General features: G+C 48.7%; 1 protein-coding gene across 3 annotated transcripts in view; it reads left to right on the forward strand.

Moving 5' to 3' along the window:
- EPHA10 (EPH receptor A10) overlaps nt 1-18,162 on the forward strand; it is a 38,667-nt gene that overhangs the window by 2,800 nt on the left and 17,705 nt on the right. For all 3 annotated transcript variants that reach the window (XM_036119055.2, XM_036119056.2, XM_036119057.2), the window contains exons 3-5: nt 183-861; nt 7,181-7,336; nt 7,832-8,182. In XM_036119055.2, coding sequence (XP_035974948.1) covers nt 183-861; nt 7,181-7,336; nt 7,832-8,182 — 1,186 coding nt within the window. The remainder of the gene's footprint in view (nt 1-182; nt 862-7,180; nt 7,337-7,831; nt 8,183-18,162) is intronic.

An 18,162-nucleotide genomic window follows, 5' to 3' on the forward strand; every position in this document is an offset into this window, starting at 1 on the left:
TGGGCCCCGTTGTCTCTCTCCAACGTCTCTCCCAGCTCTGCATCTTTTATAATTTCAGGGGCCGGAGGTGGGGGGAGAGAGAATGCGCGATGATGGGGAAGGGGGTTTTCGTCACCGCCAGGGCTCGACCTCCTGGGGGCGCCTTGGCTCTGAGCTTCCCACATCTTTGTTCTCCTCCCCAGTGGGAGGAGATCAGCGGCGTGGACGAGCATGACCGTCCCATCCGCACATATCAGGTGTGCAACGTGCTGGAGCCCAACCAGGACAACTGGTTGCAAACTGGCTGGATCAGCCGTGGCCGCGGGCAGCGCATCTTCGTGGAGCTGCAGTTCACGCTGCGCGACTGCAGCAGCATCCCGGGCGCCGCCGGCACCTGCAAGGAGACTTTCAACGTCTACTACCTGGAAACAGAGGCTGACCTGGGCCGCGGGCGTCCCCGCGCAGGTGGCAGCCGGCCCCGCAAGATCGATACAATCGCGGCGGATGAGAGCTTCACGCAGGGCGACCTGGGCGAGCGCAAGATGAAGCTGAACACGGAGGTGCGCGAGATCGGTCCGCTCAGCCGGCGGGGTTTCCACCTGGCCTTTCAGGACGTGGGCGCATGCGTGGCGCTGGTGTCCGTGCGCGTCTACTACAAGCAGTGCCGCGCCACGGTGAGGGGCCTGGCGGCGTTCCCAGCCACCGCAGCCGAGAGCGCCTTCTCCACGCTGGTGGAGGTGACCGGAACGTGCGTGGCGCACTCAGAGGGGGAGCCCGGCAGCCCCCCGCGCATGCACTGTGGCGCCGATGGTGAGTGGCTGGTGCCCGTGGGCCGCTGCAGCTGCAGTGCGGGATTCCAGGAACGTGGTGACATCTGTGAAGGTATTCCGCGGACGAGGGGGTGTGACGTGGGAGCGTAGCGCGCAGGTGGCAATGGGGAGAGAGCGTGCGGTAGATGAAAGGGGCAGGAGGGGGAGTGGAGAAGCTGTGGGCTGTGGAACGCAGAGTCCTGACCTTCTGTGGAGCTTTCCAGCGAGTCCGGCCCGGACCATTGAGGGAAGTTCCTGGGAGGTGAATTTGACTTCGTATAAGGGGACATTAGGGGCTTGTATTTCAGGCACTATGATCAGCACCTCACAAAAGACGTCTCCTTTATTCTCGGCCATAAAGTAAGTCGCCAGTATCCCTATTTCGCCGATGAGGAAACGGAGGCTCAGAGGGATTAACATCTCACTTGCAAAGTTAGTAAATGGGGAACCAGGATTTGAATCCAGATTTGTCCAACGGCCAAGTTCTTTCTATTACATCATGCTGCCTCCCTTAGGCATAAGGAAGAACGGTACAGCAACCCACCTCTACTAGCTAATGGATTGTTTACATTATAAAGAGTGAGCACCCTTTCCCTGATGATATGCAAATCAGAGGCTGGCAGGGGGATTTTCTTGAGCTGGAGAGAGAGAGATCGGGAGGTTGCCCTAGATGACTACTAACATCCCACCCAGCTCTCTGATCTATGAATCACTGTGCCCCCTGAGGGAGACCCTTCATGTGCGGGTCCTGGTGGGTTCTCAGGTCTGTGTGGGCACCAGGACCAGACCTCTCCTTTTCTCCCTGACCTGTGGCTCTGAGGACTGAGGGTAAGGATGGGGTACGGATGCATGCCCTTAATGTAGAAAGATCAAGTGATGCTTCTTCTAAGCTACAACCTCTTTTGGATGCCAGGACAACAGAAATGAGTCAGGCATAGTCTCAACTCTTCAGAAGCTCTACAGATGAAAAATGTAAAAATTTAAAAATCACAACAAGGTGATATATGATCTAACAGAGGGATTAATATAGTGGTGGGAAGACAGAGGAAGAAATGACTAAACTTACTCTCTTTCCTTTGTTCAATCGTCCATTCAATATGAACTGAGAACTTACCAAATGCATTTAGGAGGGTTCATTATATGTATTTAGATGATGTCATCATCTCTTTCCTTGGGGGGATCTTGTGGATTAGTAAGGGACTTGGAGGCATGAACCTTCCTGAACTCTCTAAGTAGGGTTAGGATCCACTTCTGCTCTCCAGCACACATTGCAACCTCTACTTCTTGCTTTTTTTTTTTTTTTCAAATTGAAGTGTAGTTGACTGCAACCTTGATTTCTGCACTCACCCCATGGTATGCAGTGATCTACTTTTTTTTTTTTTAAGATTTTATTTATTCATTTGAGACACAGAGATACAGAGACAGAGAGAGAGCATGAGCAGGGAGAGAGGCAGAGGGAGAGGGAGAAGCAGGCTCCTCGCTGAGCCAGGAGCCCGACGTGGGGCTCGATCCCAGGACCCCGGGATCATGACCTGAGCTGAAGGCAGACACTTAACCGACTGAGCCACTCAGGCGCCCCTGCAGTGATCTACTTACGTGTGTTTCCACCACTGGACTAGGAACTGACCTCAGGCAATGGCTGCATCAGTCTCAGCAGCCTCAGTGTCCATAACAGTATGTGGTAGGTGCTCAGTGGAAATGTACTGGGTGAAGGAGTGGTTACCATAGCATGTGATACATATCAACAGAGAGCTGAGGAAGCCTGGCAAAGGGAGAAGCCAATTCTAAGGGTGGAGAAAGACGGTGAGAAGGCCTTTCTTCCAGGCCGCTAAAAACATTCTCAGTTGAGAGATTGTCTGCAGAAACATGGAGGCATGTTTGGGGCTAGGAGCAGAGGGCATTTGGGGGTGTGAGAGGTGATGGGGCTGGAGAGGGGCAGAAATAAATCATGAAGGGCCTTGAACGTTAGAATAAAGAGCTTAGACTTTATGCTGTAGACCGATGTGGAGGATTTGAAGCAGGGATCTGACATGTTCAGATTTATATTTTCACAAGATCACTTGAGCTGTAATTACAAAGAAATGATTGGGGGAAGGAAAGATTAAAGGCCAGAAAAAGATGGCACAGAGGTCCAGAAGAAAGAGCAGAAGGTCTGAACTGAGGTAGTAGTAGCAGAGATCATTGAGACAGGAGGATGGATGGGATAATGAGACACATCCACAGCACTTGGTGACCATGTGACATGGGAGGAGGGAAGAGTCCTTTTTGATTTGTATGCTTCTAGAGGATTGAATGGACAGAGGATCATTCACTGGGGTAGAGAACACGGGACACTGATGGACATCGAATTTATGGTGTCTGTGGTGCGTTCAAGTGGAGGTAGCTAGAAAGTGAGTCTGGAGCTCAGCAACAGAGACATAGGTACTATTTGGAGCCATGGGTATGGTTGGGACAGACCAAGGTGAGGTAAGAAGCAAGAGGGCCAATGATGGAGTCTCACACAACAGCAGTATTTAAGGGGGCATACATAGAAGAATTGAAGCCCCAAAAGAAGGACTTTGAGGAAGAATCAGTGGTTAGAGGAGATCCAGAAGAGTATGATTTCATGGCAGCCCGGGGAGATGGAGGGGTCCAGGAAGGACCAGTTTATAGTGTTGGTAAGCACTCAGGTAAGGAGAGGTTTGGATAGTGTCTGCTTGGTGGCCCAGGCAAGAGCAACAGAGAGATAGAGTAATGGAGAGAGAGAGAGAGAGAGAGAGAGAGAGAGACCAGGCTGCAGTAGGTTGGGGGATGGAGGAAGATGTGGAGCTAGAGTCAGGGAACGTACACAACTCCTGGAAGGCTGGATTTGAAAGGCGAGGGGAGGGGGTGGTATCTTAAAGAGGACACTGGGTTGAGAGAAGATTTTGACTGTAGACAGGGGCCTTGTTTATCTGCTGAGGAAGGAGCCAGTGGGGTACCAAGTGGGGCGTGGTGGGAGCAGTCTGCCCCAGGGGGATATATTTTATTACTGACATGGTTTAGAATTGCTGATGCTTGTTGCTAATAAAGATCAGGCCATGTTTTAGCCAGTTTTATTGTTTTTTTAAATATATTTCTTTTTATTTATTTATTTGAGAGAGAGAGAGAGAGTGAGAGAGAGAGTGCACAAGCAGGGGGAGGGGCAGAGGGAGAGGGACAAGCAGATTCCCCACTGAGCAGGGAGCCCTACGATTCGGGGCTCGATCCCAGGACCCCGGGATCATGACCTGAGCCGAAGGCAGATGCTTAACCAACTGAGCCACCCAGGTGCCCCAGTTTTATTGTTTTTTAATACTCTATAGATAATTCCCTTATTATCTGCACCCTAAATGGACCACTTTTACTGCTCCACTCCCTTGTTCTGTCACTAGGAAGACCTGGTAGAGAAGGAGTGATGTAAGAATTAGGAGCCATGTGACTGATGGAATATAGTCTGGGAGGAGGAGAAGGAGCTGGACCCAGAGTGGAGGAGGAGGGGCTGGAGGCCTTCAACAGGAGGTGGCCCATCCCCTCCTCTGGGCCTGGAAGGAAGGAGGAGAGGGAAGGTGGGTGTAGATGGAGGTTTGTGGGTTTGATGGCCAGACCTTGAGGGAATTACCAACTGACAGCCTCTCTTCTCCCTGTGAGGTGGGTGGGAGAGAGCATCTGGGCCAATGGACAGTGGGATCCTGGTCTGTTTTATGTACTCTATCTCCAGAGCCTCGCTCCAGAGCACCTGGTTCACAGTAGGTGCTAAAAAAAATCATCCAATGAATGGATCAGGGTCCGGAGGAGGGGGCTTGGATACACATTGTGGGCAATCATGCAATCACATACACACACACCCACACACACACACACACACTCAGGAACCCAGTCCCGCTTCTGACTTAAGCTGAGACTAGACAAAAGCCACTTGTAATGGTGTCAGCTGTCTTGAGGCGTAGGGAGCTGGGGAGAATGCCAGGGAGAGCTTCACAAGGGAGGTATTAATTTGAACTGGGGTCTGGAGAAACGTAGCAGTTTGCCAGGAGAAAGGGGAGCAAAATGTTATCGGACAAGAGCCAGAGGTGTGAAAGGGTTTAGTGTGGCATGGGTGGGGTGGTGGTGGGTTTTAAGAAGGGAAGTGAGATGGTCAGATTTGTGTTTAGACAGTGAAGGCCTTCCAGTGCCTTCTACAGCTAAGTACAGAGCCCTCTCTAAAGCAGACGCATGTGGAGGGGATAGAACAAAGGTGTTCTCCCTTTTGTTTCTCTCTTTTATTTACCCTCTCCCAGCCACTGGAGGAATTAAAGACTGGGGGCTTCCCTGGGGAGGTGGGGTGGGGAATCAGGGTGTACAACATGTGTCTTCAAATCTCTATAGGACTGCCCTGGAGCAGAGTGACCCAAGCAGACATGCTAAGTCTCCACGGGGACACAGAGGCCCTGACACAGGGTGGCATGAGGGGGGGATTACAGACAGGGGGGCTAATTTGGACTCAACATAAGGAAGCCCCTTCTCACTGCTAGTGCCATTCAGCAGAGGCACAGAAGAAGGTGGGCTCCCCATTTCTGAGCAAAGACTGTGGCTCCTGCTAGGAAAGCTGCTGGAGGACCAGGCCAGTGGAGTTGAACTAGGTGATCTCTGACACTTGACTCTGACCTTGAGGAAGAGGGGGAGGGGCCGGGAGTCAGGAGGCTTCATGAGTCTGCCCCTCAACACAAACCTCTTCTAAACGGAGCCTGTCAAAGTAGAGATAACCACTGCTGTCTCTGCTGGGACACACATCTCTGGGACCGCAGATGTCCACAAACATGCAGAGAAAGGGAGCCCCTGGTCCTTTTTTCCGACCGCTGTGAGACCCTGCAAACAGATCCCGGCTCTGACTTCACAGCGGAGGTTGGCAGGCCATGGTTTTATCCCCACCTGACTGATGGTTTCTTGAGGCCAGAGAGGCATAGGGAGTGGCGGGGCGAACAGGGGAACCCAGGCCACCTGAGTCCCAGTGGGGGCTGCTATTGCCCACCAGACCACCATGTTAGTGAGTCCCATGCTCTGTTCTGAAGGCAGATAGTTCCAAAGCCCCTGGGGCTTCAGAGACCCTGCTCAAAGCTGTGCTGCCCAAGGACTCAGCAAGATGGAACCTCCCAAGCCTAAAGGCTTCCAGATCGAAACCCTCAGCCTACTCCCTTCTTCCTCAAATGGAACATTCTTCCTGAGGGCTCGTCTGCATCCCCTCTGTTGTATAGTGTCTTCTTGGGGCTGGAGAGCCGCCAGCCTTCCAGAACCAGCTAAACTAGAAAGAAGGCCAGCTGGGTGGGGGCAGGGAACAATGTGAGAGTCACCCAAACTCCCAGAGGAGGGGCCAGGAGCCACGGCCTCCCTCCCGCCTGGCCCAGCTGGTGAGAAAATTTTTCAAGTGGGTGTTTAGCAGTTTCCACTTCAGGCCTGTGATGGAGGAACAGTAATTACGACCACTGTAGTGTGCATGTTGTCTGCACTGGGCTAAGCAGCTTACACTTCATCTCAGCTAGTCCCCCACCAACATTTTTGAGGTGGGTATTCTATGCAAGGCTCAGAGAGGTCAAGCAATCTGCCTGAGGCCACCAGCAACTAAGCAGTACAACCCAGCTGCAAACCCAGGTTGTCCAGATACAAAAGCCTGTGCGCTTAACAACCCATGTCCTGGGTGAGGTGAGAGAAGCAGAGAAGTGAGAGAAGCAAAGTCATTGAGGAGGGTGTCAAGACTAGAACCAGGGAAACTTCACCCTCCTCCTGTCTACTCCCCTCCACCTGGCTGGCTCCACTTCCATCCTGCAACCAAGGGTGTCAGTTGAGGATTTGTGATGATGAACCCCAAATGCTAGTGGTGGGAGGATGGGCTCCGACAACAGTGTGAGAGTGTGTGTGTGTGTGTGTGTGTGTGTAACTAGGAGTTTGTGGGTGTCTGTCCCTGGGGAGCTGTCACACACCCCTTGGAGGCACCTCTCTTCTGGCCTCACATCAAGACTAGAGAGTTGGGCTTATTTTCTTCCAATGGGCATTAGGGTGGCATGGTGTCTGCTTGGGTTGGAATCCCACCACTTACTAGCTGTGGGACATTGGGCAAGTTACTGAACCTCTCTGAGCCTTAATTTCCTCATTTTAAAAATAAGGATAAAGTACATACCTCACAGGCTGTTGTGAGCATTACATGAATTACTAAAAGTAAAATACTCCGTGTTCGGCACACGGTAAGCACTTACTAAGGCTTAGGTAGTACCGGGCTGTTGGGTCAGGGCTGGAGTAGCTGAGACCCCCTTTCCCGGCACAATTCCAGGACATAAACTCACCCTAATGGGGCAGGCAAGAAAATGGGGGAGAGAGAAGCTGTGGAGGAGACCCCCTCCTCACGTGGCTTCGCCCCGCAGCCTGTCCCCCAGGGTTTTACAAGTTGTCCTCGCGCCGGCTGCTCTGCTCCCCGTGCCCAGAGCACAGCCGGGCCCTGGAAAACGCCTCCACGTTCTGCGTGTGCCAGGACAGCTACGCGCGCTCGCCCACCGAGCCGCCCTCGGCCTCCTGCACCCGTGAGTGCCCCTCCCGAAAGCGTTCGCGGGGGGCGGGGGGGGGGGAAGAGTCCGGAAAGGCCTGGTGGAGGGGTTGCCGAGGGCAGGGGGCTCTGCACTGGGGAGCCTGGGGCGCATGGGGACCAGCGACCCAGACGGCGGGCCGGAGGGAGGGGAGCCCGGGGTGGGGGTGGGGGCCGGGGCCTGCGGTTGGAAGAACCAGGACAAGAGTCCCGAGACCGAGGGGTGAGGTCAGGCTTCTTGACTGGTCGTGAGTGGACTACCCCCCCCACCCCCGCCGTCACCTCACCCTGCGCCCCAGCCAGGAGGGGGACTCCTGCCCCTTACACTCCGTGCTCCGTCGTGCATCCTCCTTCTCCTCCCCTCACTCCCCTCCTCCCACCTCACTGGCCCCACACCACCCCGGCCCTCCGCACCACACCCCCCCACGCCCCCTTCTGCCCCTCCCCCTCCACTACCCCCCGCCCCCCGCTGACGGCGCCCCCCGCCCCCCAGGGCCGCCGTCGGCGCCGCGGGACCTACAGTACAGCCTGAGCCGCTCGCCGCTGGCGCTGAGGCTGCGCTGGCTGCCGCCGGCCGACTCGGGCGGCCGCTCGGACGTCACGTACTCGCTGCTGTGCCTGCGCTGCGGCCGCGAGGGCCCGGGGGGCGCGTGCGAGCCGTGCGGGCCGCGCGTGGCCTTCGTGCCGCGCCAGGCGGGGCTGCGGGAGCGCGCCGCCACGCTGCTCCACCTGCGGCCCGGGGCGCGCTACACCGTGCGCGTGGCGGCGCTCAACGGCGTGTCGGGCCCGGCTGCAGCCGCGGGAGCCACCTACGCGCAGGTCACCGTGTCCACGGGGCCCGGGGGTAAGGCCGCCCGCCGCGTCTCTCCAGGAGGCGAGCCCGCCCTCCGCCCTCCCCCCCCCAGCAAACATCCCTGACCGCGGGGACCCCCGCCGACGGCCGGCCCTTCCCAGAGGCCCCGGGGGAGGGACTGAGGACGCGGGTGACTCGGTGCCGCGGGGCCAGAGCGGTGGCGGGCGTCTCGGGGGAGGGTCTGCGGGAGCCAGCGGGCGCCCCAGCTCCCGACCTGGCAGAGAGCCCCAGCACCACACTCTCCCAGGGGACAGAGGCGGACAGCCCCGCAATCTTTTGCCCGCCCTTTTCAAAAATTTCAGCCAGAAGAGCAGAATCGTCCCTCCTCCTCTCCTGTCTCAGAAAGAGGGGTTCTGTCGTGTGTCCCCCAGCCTCCATCCCTGCCGCATCGGTCACCCTCTTCCCTGGTCTTGGAAAAGAGCAAGGAGGCACAGCAGGGTCAGGCTGTAGGGACGCCAGAAGTCACTGGTCAACCCGTAGCAGTCACATTTCTGAGTCTGGAATAGAGATGAGGAAATGAAGACCTACACTCCTTTCGTGCTACACCTTCCCCAGTTCCTGAAACTGACTTTTCATTTGTCTGTCGCCCGGCTGGGGTACACCTTCAAGTAATCCTTCAAGTGTCCTTTGCAAGAAAGATAAATGAGTGGTAGGGTTTCCGGGTCTTTTCTTATCTGAGATGTGATTGGTTTGTGACTCTACTTCCCAGTTTTCTGGCAGCTGTGTTGCGGGGAGGTCTGAGGCCAGGGTGATTTTTATTCTTGTGTAAGTAGCTTGGGCGTGTGTATTTGTATAATTCTTTCACCTACTAGTGAAAATAAAATTTAACCAATATTGATCTCTCTTCATTGAGTTTGGCTGGTACCTAGTAAAACTTTTGATCTGCACACAGTTTTTTATTCCTGGAAAAGAACTTTTTTTCTGTTACTGTTTTGACTAGAATTTCTGATAGCTCCAATGTCTCTCTAGGAATCTCTCTAAGCCTTAGGTTGTACATCCATTTTCTGATTCTCAAATCTTGTCACACCCTTTATCATTTTAACTCTTAATCTATTTTCTCTGCCTTTTGGGAGAGATTTCCAATTTGTCTGGTTTTCTGGAATAACAGTTTTGTTCTGTTTTTTACTATCTCTACTGTGACTTAACATTTGCTATTGCATTTACATTAAAAAAAATCAATATAGAAAAAGAAAAAAGCACCCATAATCCTGTTACCCAGAGCTATACAACTATTAATATCTTGGAGTATATCCTTCCACATTTTTTTTCTATCTCTATATCCATATCTAGAACGATCTACTATAAAATCCCTTCTGTATAATATATGTGATATGAGATTTTTATCTGGTATTTCATATTAACAATCCTGTTTTGATATAGATGGATTTAAAAATCCTGTTGAGGAGATGCTGTTTCCATTTTACTAATAAAAATACTAAGCTTCCACTGATTGAGTGGTGCTCTGTGGTTGGTATTGGCCCTGTGCAGTATGATTTTCTACATTCATTCATTGAAATAGAAGGATAATCATCTTTCAAATAAGGAAACTGAGGCCTGAGAGCATAAGTGATTTGTCCAAAGTCACCCAGTTAGTAAGTAGACACCTTGTGCTTTTAGCCACTTGGCCATATAATGCTTTCACTTTTTACTGAACTTTAAAAAAAAATCAGAAATGGATGTTAATTTTATAAAATGCTTCTTAAGCATCTTTCAAGATGACTGCATGTTTTTTCTCCTCTGACCTATTGGCACGATGAATTCTATTCATGGGTTTTTCAATGTGAGCTCTTTTTGCATTCCCAGATTATACCCTACTGGATTTGAGTGTATTATTCTTTTAATACTTTGCTGAATTAATTTGCTTATATTTTACTATTTCTTTCCATGTACATTTACAAGAGAGATTAGTGCTTTTTTTTATTGTGTTCTTTGTCAAGTTTTTAGCATTTGTCAAGTTTTGCTGGCTTTGTAAAAGGCATCAAGAAAAATCTCTTCTTTTTCTCTGCTCTGCAACAGTTTAAATACCATAATTATCATTCTCTGAAGGTGTGCAAAATCGCTTTCAGGGCCCTGCACCTTCTTTAGGGGAAAGTTGGATGATATTCTCAACCTTTTCCATACTTTTTGGATCAGTTTTGTTAATTTGTGTTTTCATAGCAAATACTTTGATGATCTTTTTCTTATTCAGTAGCCTAGAAATGTACATTTTAAAACTTTCCTCAGTATCTGTAGTTAACTCTGCTTTTTCATTCTTCATGTTATATGTTTGAGATTTCTTTTTAGTTAATTATCCTTGCCAGAGATTTATTTTACTGGTTATGATAAAGAATCAGTTCTTCAATTTATCAATTCCAGTGTTCTGTACTTTTGTCACTTATTTTATGGTTTTACCTTTATTAATACCATCCTGTTGCTTTCCTGAAGGCTTTTTCTAGGTGAGTTCAGTGCTTAGTTTTGTGTTCGTATTTTTTTTTTTTTAAAGATTTTATTTATTTATTTGACAGAGACAGAGACAGCGAGAGCAGGAACACAAGCAGCGGGAGTGGGAGAGGGAGAAGCAGGCCTCCCCTCGAGGAGGGAGCCCGATGTGGGAATCGATCCCAGGACCCTGGGATCATGACCTGAGCCAAAGGCAGACGCTCAACGACTGAGCCACCCAGGCGCCCAAGTTTTCGTATTTTTTTAAAAGATTTTGTTTATTTATTTGACAGAGAGAGAGAGACAGCGAGAGAGGGAACACAAGCAGGGAGAGTGGGAGAGGGGGAAGCAGGCTTCCCGTGGAGCAGGGAGCCCAATTCGGGGCTCGATCCCAGAACCCTGGGATCATGACCCGAGCCAGAGGCAGACGCTTAATGACTGAGCCACCCAGGTGCCCCAGTTTTGTTTTCATATTTTAAGCCTATGAATTTTCCTCTGAGTATAAGTTTGGTCACGTCCAGTATGTTTTTATACCTATATATCACATCCTTAGTATAGTCACTCTTTTGAGGAGATATTCACGTACCCTAAAGTTTCACATACCTTTTAAAGTGTACAGTTCAGTGCTTTTTCATATATTCACATAGTTATGCAACCCACACTATCTAATTCCAGAACATTCTGATCACCCCCAAAAGAAACCTATTAATAGTTACTCCCCATTCCTCCCACCCCCTCTAGCACTTAGTAACTGCTAATCTACTTTCTGTCTCTATAGATTTGCCTATTCTGGGCATCTCATATACATAGACTTATACAGTATGTTGACTTTTGTGTCTGCCTTTTTTTTATTGTTTAGCATAATGTTTTCAAGGTTTGTCCATGTTGTAACGTGTATCGGTACACCATTCCCTTATATGGCTGAGTAATATTCCATTGTATACCACAATTTTGTTTATCCATTCATCAGTTTATGGGCAGTTTTTCTACCTTTTGGCTATTATGAATAACGCTGCTATGAATAGTCATGTACACGATTTTGTAGAGACATGTTTTCAGTTCTCTTGAGTGTATACGTAGGAGTGGAAATGCTAGGTCCCATGATGTTATAGACTGAATTGTGTCTCCCCCAGATTCATAGGTTGAAGCCCTAACCCGCAATGTGACTCTCTTTGGAGATAGGGCCTTTGAGGAAGTAAGGTGAATGAGATCGTAAGGGTGGGGCCCTAAGCCCACAGGACTGGCGTCCTTACAGAAGAGGAAGAGACTCCAGAGCTCCGTGCTCTCTCTGTGCCTACACAAAAGGAAGCACAAGACAGGGCACAGCAAGACACAGTTGTCTGCAAGTCAGGAAGAGAGTGCTTACCAGAATACTATAGATACAAATCTGTAAACCTCTCGATCTGGGAGTTCTAGCCTCTAGAACTGTGGAAAAAATTCATCTTTGTTGTTGATGCCCCGGAGTCTGTGGTGTCTCGTATGGCAGCCGGAGCTGACTAAAACATACAGTAGCTTTTTATCTTCTTGAGGAACCGATGAACTTCTTGCGGGACTGCCAAGCTGTCTTCCAAAGCATCCGTGCCCTTTGACATTCCCGCCGGCAACGTACAGGGGCTCCAGTCTCTCCACCTCGGCGCCGAAACCAGTTTGTGTTTTTGTTGGTTACGGCCATCCTGGTGGATGTGGAGTGGGATCTCACTGTGCTTTGGGTTTGCATCTCCTTAATGACTAGTGACGTTGAACATCTTTTCATGTGCTGGGTTTTCTTTTTGTCATTGAGTTATGAGCTCTCTCTCTCTCTCTCTTTTTTAATATATATATTCTGGATATTAGGCCTTGGTATTTTTCTAAGTTTTCTAAGGCCTTTCTAGTTTTCTAAGACTGCTGTCACAGAGTACCAAATATCAGATGGCTTCAAACCAAAGCAATGTGCAGTCTCCCACTTGCTGAAGCTGCAAGTCTGAAATCAAGGTGGCAGCCGAGCAGAGAGCTCTCTGACTGTTCCGGGGGAGGATCCTCCCTTGCTTCTAGCCTCCTGTGTTTGCTGGCAGTCCCTCCTCCTCCTTGGCGTGTAGATGCAGGTTCCAGTCACACGGCCTCTTCTCCCTGTGTGCCTTCATGTTGTCTCCCCTCCGTGAGTGTCTGCCTCTGTGTCCAAATCTCCCCTTTTCAGAAGGACATCATTCATACTGGACGAGGGCCCCCTTGAGAGTGTGCTCTCTCTCCCTATCTCTGTCTCTCTCTCAAATAAATAAATAAAATCTTAAAAAAAAAAAGATTTTATTTATTTAAGGGAAGCGGGGAGAGAGAGAGAGCACAAGGTGGGAGGAGAGGGAGAAGCAGGCTTCCTGCTGAGCTGGGAGCCCAACATGAGACTCGATCCCAGGACCCTGGGATCATGACCTGAGCCGAAGGCAGAGGCTTCACTGACTGAGCCACCCAGGCGCCCCACAACATGGTATTGTTAACTAGAGTCACCATGCCGTACATTGCGCCCCAGGACTTACTTATTTTATAACTGGAAATTTGAACCTTTTGCCCACTTTCCCCCATTTTGCCCACCCCCCAGTCATGCTGCTGGCAGACGCCTGTCTTTCACTCTGAGTCGTGTCTTTTGAAGCTCTGAGTTTTACATTTTGGTGAAATCTTGGGCTGCCTGTGCCTTTGGTTTCCTATCTAAGAAACACTGCCTGGTTCAAGGTCATGAAGATTTAGACCTGTGGTTTTCTTCTCGTAGTGCTGTTTTGCCTGAATTTATTTTAGAGAATGTGTTTCAATTTCTGGATGATTTGTGTTTATTTTTGTTTCTGATTTTATTGCTCCATGCTTAGAGAAAGAGGTTTGCACAACTTTTCCTTTTTAAAGTCACCACTGAGGTTTTCTTTGTTGTGAAAGGGTAGGGTCAGCAATTACTTCATGGCTACTTGAAAGCAATGTGTATTATTTCCGTGCTGCCGTTTTGCTCTCGCATTCTCCATGTATAAAGTAAACATACTCTTCATTTCTACTGCCTTCTTCTTGTCTACTTGATGTTCCCACCCTGCGTGTGATTCTGTCAAAATTCCTTATGTTTGCAGCGCCTTTTCTTTTAAATGCTTCGGTTTCACTAATGCACCTGTAGTTTCCCCACGGGCCGCACTCACCCTCTCCACTTGTACCTCCCCCCGATCTTCTTTTTCTTCTCCGCCTGTTGTCCCTTCATGACCTTCTGCTCCCTCTTTGGGGAGGCTGTGTTTTCTCTCCTCTTCTTGCAGATGCCAGACAATCGCCTCACTTGTTTCTCTGTCACACTAAATCCCTCGGAAGAAGCTGCTCCTCTTGGATCTTCAGAATAATTTTACTGTTCATTTATTCCAAAAGGTTTTTCTCATGAGCCCGATTTTCTGTTTCCTTGTTCTTGAACAAGGTGTTCTGTTTCCTTGTTCTTGAACAAGGAGATAGCTAGTGTCTGCCAAAAAACCCAATGTGTGAATTGTCCCTTGGGTTGGTTTGTAAGGCTTTCAGCTGCAAGTAACAATAAATCTCAATCCAGCTGGTGTTTAACTAGAAATGATTTTTAAAAGATTTTATTTATTTATTTATTTATTGAGAGAGAGAGGGAACAGGGGGAGGGACAGAGGGAGAGGGAGAGAATCCCAGGCAGATTCCATGCTGAGCATGGAACCCCACATGGGGCTTGATCTCATGACCCTGAGATCACGACCTGAGCCAAAATCAAAGAGTTAGATGCTTAACTGACCAAGCCACCCAGGCGCCCCCCTAAAAATGCTTTCTTAGCTTATCTAAGAGTGGAGATAGACCATGGTTACTTCAGCAGCTCATCAGGGTCCTCAAGGACCCAGGTTCTTTCTGTCTTTCTACTGTGCCATCCTTATCACATTAGGCTGGCTCCCTTATGGTGGCAAGTTGAATGCAGCAGCTTCAGACATCACATCCTTACCATCTAGAGCAGAAAAAGAACTGTTTCTTCCTTGTAGGTATCATTTTAAGAGCAAGAAACCTTTCCCAGAATCCATCCTCCCCTTAGCTGATTTCTCCTTGTGTTGGCCAGAACTGGGTTACAAGCTCGACCCCAATCATTGTTACAGGAAATGGGTGCACACAGATACTTTAGAACAGTCAGAATTAACCTGAGTCCCATGGGGGGAGACAGTACACCCTGAATCAAAAGCAGGCAAGGAAGGGGGCCGTGGCTGTTGAATGGTTTTCCAGTAATGTGCGCTGTGTTCTTGGTCTCACTTGGATGCTGACCGAATTTCATCACTGATCTGCAGCGGGAAAGCAGGTGCTTGGGCTTGGTTTTCAGCTCCATTCTCTGGAGTTAGCAGGCTTTCATCTAATGTATCTCTGTGGGGTTGAAATGGAACCTTCTCCCACCTCTGTATCCTGGCCATTCTGATGCTTTCAACAAACGCAGTTCCAAAAAATGACATTCCTAGCCTCTTCCTATCTGTGCTGTCCATGTGTATCTGCAAGGGGCTGTGCCTCCTCGTCGGATGCTTCCTCACTTCTCCCCCCTTGAACCCATGTCTTTTCTGCGAACTACCATCTCCAGGTGGATTTAGGCTGAGAGGCACTCCTGGGGAATAGGTAGGAACACTCTTCCTCCAGAGCAGCTGTGCAGGAGAGTGATGGCTATATGCGTTGTCCGGTTGACAAAGACCTTGCCTTTTTTTAAGGGTCAGACAGTGGGAGGAGGGATAAAAGATCTTTCAAGTTATTTTTAGGATGGGAGGCAGGGTCACTCTGTGGGCACCGTAGCCTGGGGGTTCACTACAATTGCACTTTTCAATCTAGTTTCACTGGTTTTCTCCTAGGTGGAGATATGCCACTCCACCACCCTCCCCCATTCCGGCAATCAGCTGTCAAGACTAGTTTATGGCGGTGTTCTAGGTTTTCAATTCTTTCTGTACCTTTATGTTTTAATTAGAATTTGAGAGAGACTGGAGGGTGGGGGCTGCTAGATGGTTACCATTTAAAACTAGAAGCCATCTTCATGCACTCTTCAAAGAGTGAGCTATAAACACCCCGTCTCCACTTCCTTGGCCCATCGCCACCTGGTGTCTGCTTCCCTCAATCCCCTGAAGTCACCAGGACCCTCCACTTTGTTAAAGCCAGGGGGCACTTTGAATCGTGGTCTTACCCTGTCTCTTCTCAGCAGATGACACTGTCAACCATGGGTTCCTCTTGGGGGTAAGCCTGCATGGCGTGCGTGCTCTGTGTCGTGTATCGTGCTAAGCTCTTCATATACCTGACTTCATAAAATTCTCACAGTGAGCCTAATGAGGTCATCATTCTTTCCATTCTACACGTGAGGAAACAGAGGCTCTTGCTCATGGACCAATAGCTCATAACCGGAAGAGTCAGAAGGGAACCTTCTTAAATGCTCTCTTCCCTGGGCTTCTGTGATCTCATTTGCTCCTGGTTTTCCTGCTACCTCTCTGGCTCCTCATTTTTGAGCTCCTTTTCCTTTACCTGCCTCTTAAATTAAATGCTTGTTTCCTAAGAGCTTTTCTTTCTCTTTCTCTGCATCTTCCTGGGCAGCTTCATCCAGTCACCCTCTGATGGCTCTTGGATCTTCATCTCATTCCCAGATGCCTTTTGTGAGCCCTGAAACCACCTATCCAGCTGCCTGTCCAGTATCTTCTCTTGGAAACCCCTCTATTCAACACACCTAAAGTGAGGCCATGATCTTACCTCCCAGTAACTTGGTGGTCCCTGCCTCAGATCAGGCATTATTACCTTTTTTTTAAGTTCAGTACTGTCCATTCAACATTATCTAGACTAGTGATTCTCAAAGTTGTCTGCACATTGGAATCACCGAGAAGATTAAAAAAAGAAAAAGATACTAATGCTTGAGTCCCTCTCTATAAAGATGATTTAATTGTTTTGGGTTGTGTGACCTGGGCATCAATATTTTTTTTTATTGTGGGGAAAGAAACATATAAACTTTACCAACTTAACCATTTTTAAGTGTATAGTATACAGTAGTGTTAACTATATGCACATCCTTGTGCAGCAGACCTCTGAACTCTTTCATCTTGCAAAACTCATACTCTGCGCCCATTGAACAAAAACTCTTTGTTTTTGAACAAAAGCTCTTTGCCCTCTTTCCCCCCATTCTACCTTCTGTTTCTAAGCTTGATGACTGTAGATGACTCATAAAGTGGAATCATGAAGTATTTGTCTTTTTGTGACTGGCTTATCACTTGGTATCACGTACTCCAAGTTCATTCATGTCATAGCCTGTGACAGGATTTCCTTTTTTTTTTTTTTCTGAATGAGTTCATTCAGAAAAATTGTACATCTCTATCACATTTTCTTTTTTTTCTCCAGCTTTATTGAGATATAATTGACATATAACTTGTGTAAGTTTAAGGTGTACAGTGTGATGATTTGGTATATGTATATATTGTAGAATGATTACCATGATACGGTTAGTTAACACATCCATCACCTCTCAGAGTTACTCTCTGTGTGTGTGTGTGTGTGTGTGTGTGTGTGTGTGTGTGATGAGAACGCTTAAGATCTCTTTTAGCAATTTTCTTTTTTTTTTTAAGATTTTTTTTATTTTTAACAGAGAGAGAAACAGTGAGAGAGGGAACACAAGCAGGGAGAGTGGGAGAGGGAGAAACAGGCTTCCCGCAGAGCAGGGAGCCCGATGCGGGGCTCGATCCCAGGACCCTGGGATCATGACCTGAGCCGAAGGCAGACGCTTAACGACTGAGCCACCCAGGCACCCCTCTTTTAGCAATTTTCAAGTATATGATACAGCATGGTTGGCTAGAGTCACCCTGCTGCTCTACATTAGATCCCTAGAACTTACTCATCTTCTGACTGGAAGTTTGTACACTTTGACCAACATCTCCCATTTCCCCCAGCCCCTAGCCCTTGGCAACCACCAGTCTACTCTCTGTTTCTATGAGTTTGGTTTTTTTAGATTCCACTTATAAGTGAAATCATGCAGTATTCGTCTTTGTCTTTCTTATTTCACTTAACCTAATGCCTTCAAGGTTTATCCATGTTCTTTTTTTTTTTAAGATTTTTATTTAATTATTTGACAGAAAGAGACACAGCGAGAGAGGGAACACAAGCAGGGGGAGTGGGAGAGGGAGAAGCGGGCTTCCTGCTGAGCAGGGAGCCTGATGCGGGGCTCGATCCCAGGACTCTGGGACCATGACTTGAACCAAAGGCAGACGTTTAAGGACTGAGCCACCCAGGTGCCCCCATCTATGTGCTTGATGATGGCAGGAATTCTTTCTTTTTTATGGCTGAATAACATTCTTTTATATATATCATTTTCTTTTCTTTATTCATTCATCCATCAACAGATACTGAAGTAATTTCCATATCTTGGCTATTGACCCCTTATCAGATATGTGGTTAGCAAATATTTTCTCCCATTTCATAGGGATGGTTTCCCTATTTCATTTTGTTGATGGTTTCCTTTACTGTGAAGATGTTTTTAGGTTTGATGTGGTCCCATTTGTCTTTTTTTGCTTTTGTTTCCTGTGCTTTTGGTGTCATATCCAAGAAATCATTGCCAAATCCAA

Source organism: Halichoerus grypus, chromosome 5 (genome assembly GCF_964656455.1).
Source record: "Halichoerus grypus chromosome 5, mHalGry1.hap1.1, whole genome shotgun sequence".
Classification (NCBI taxonomy): domain Eukaryota; kingdom Metazoa; phylum Chordata; class Mammalia; order Carnivora; family Phocidae; genus Halichoerus; species Halichoerus grypus.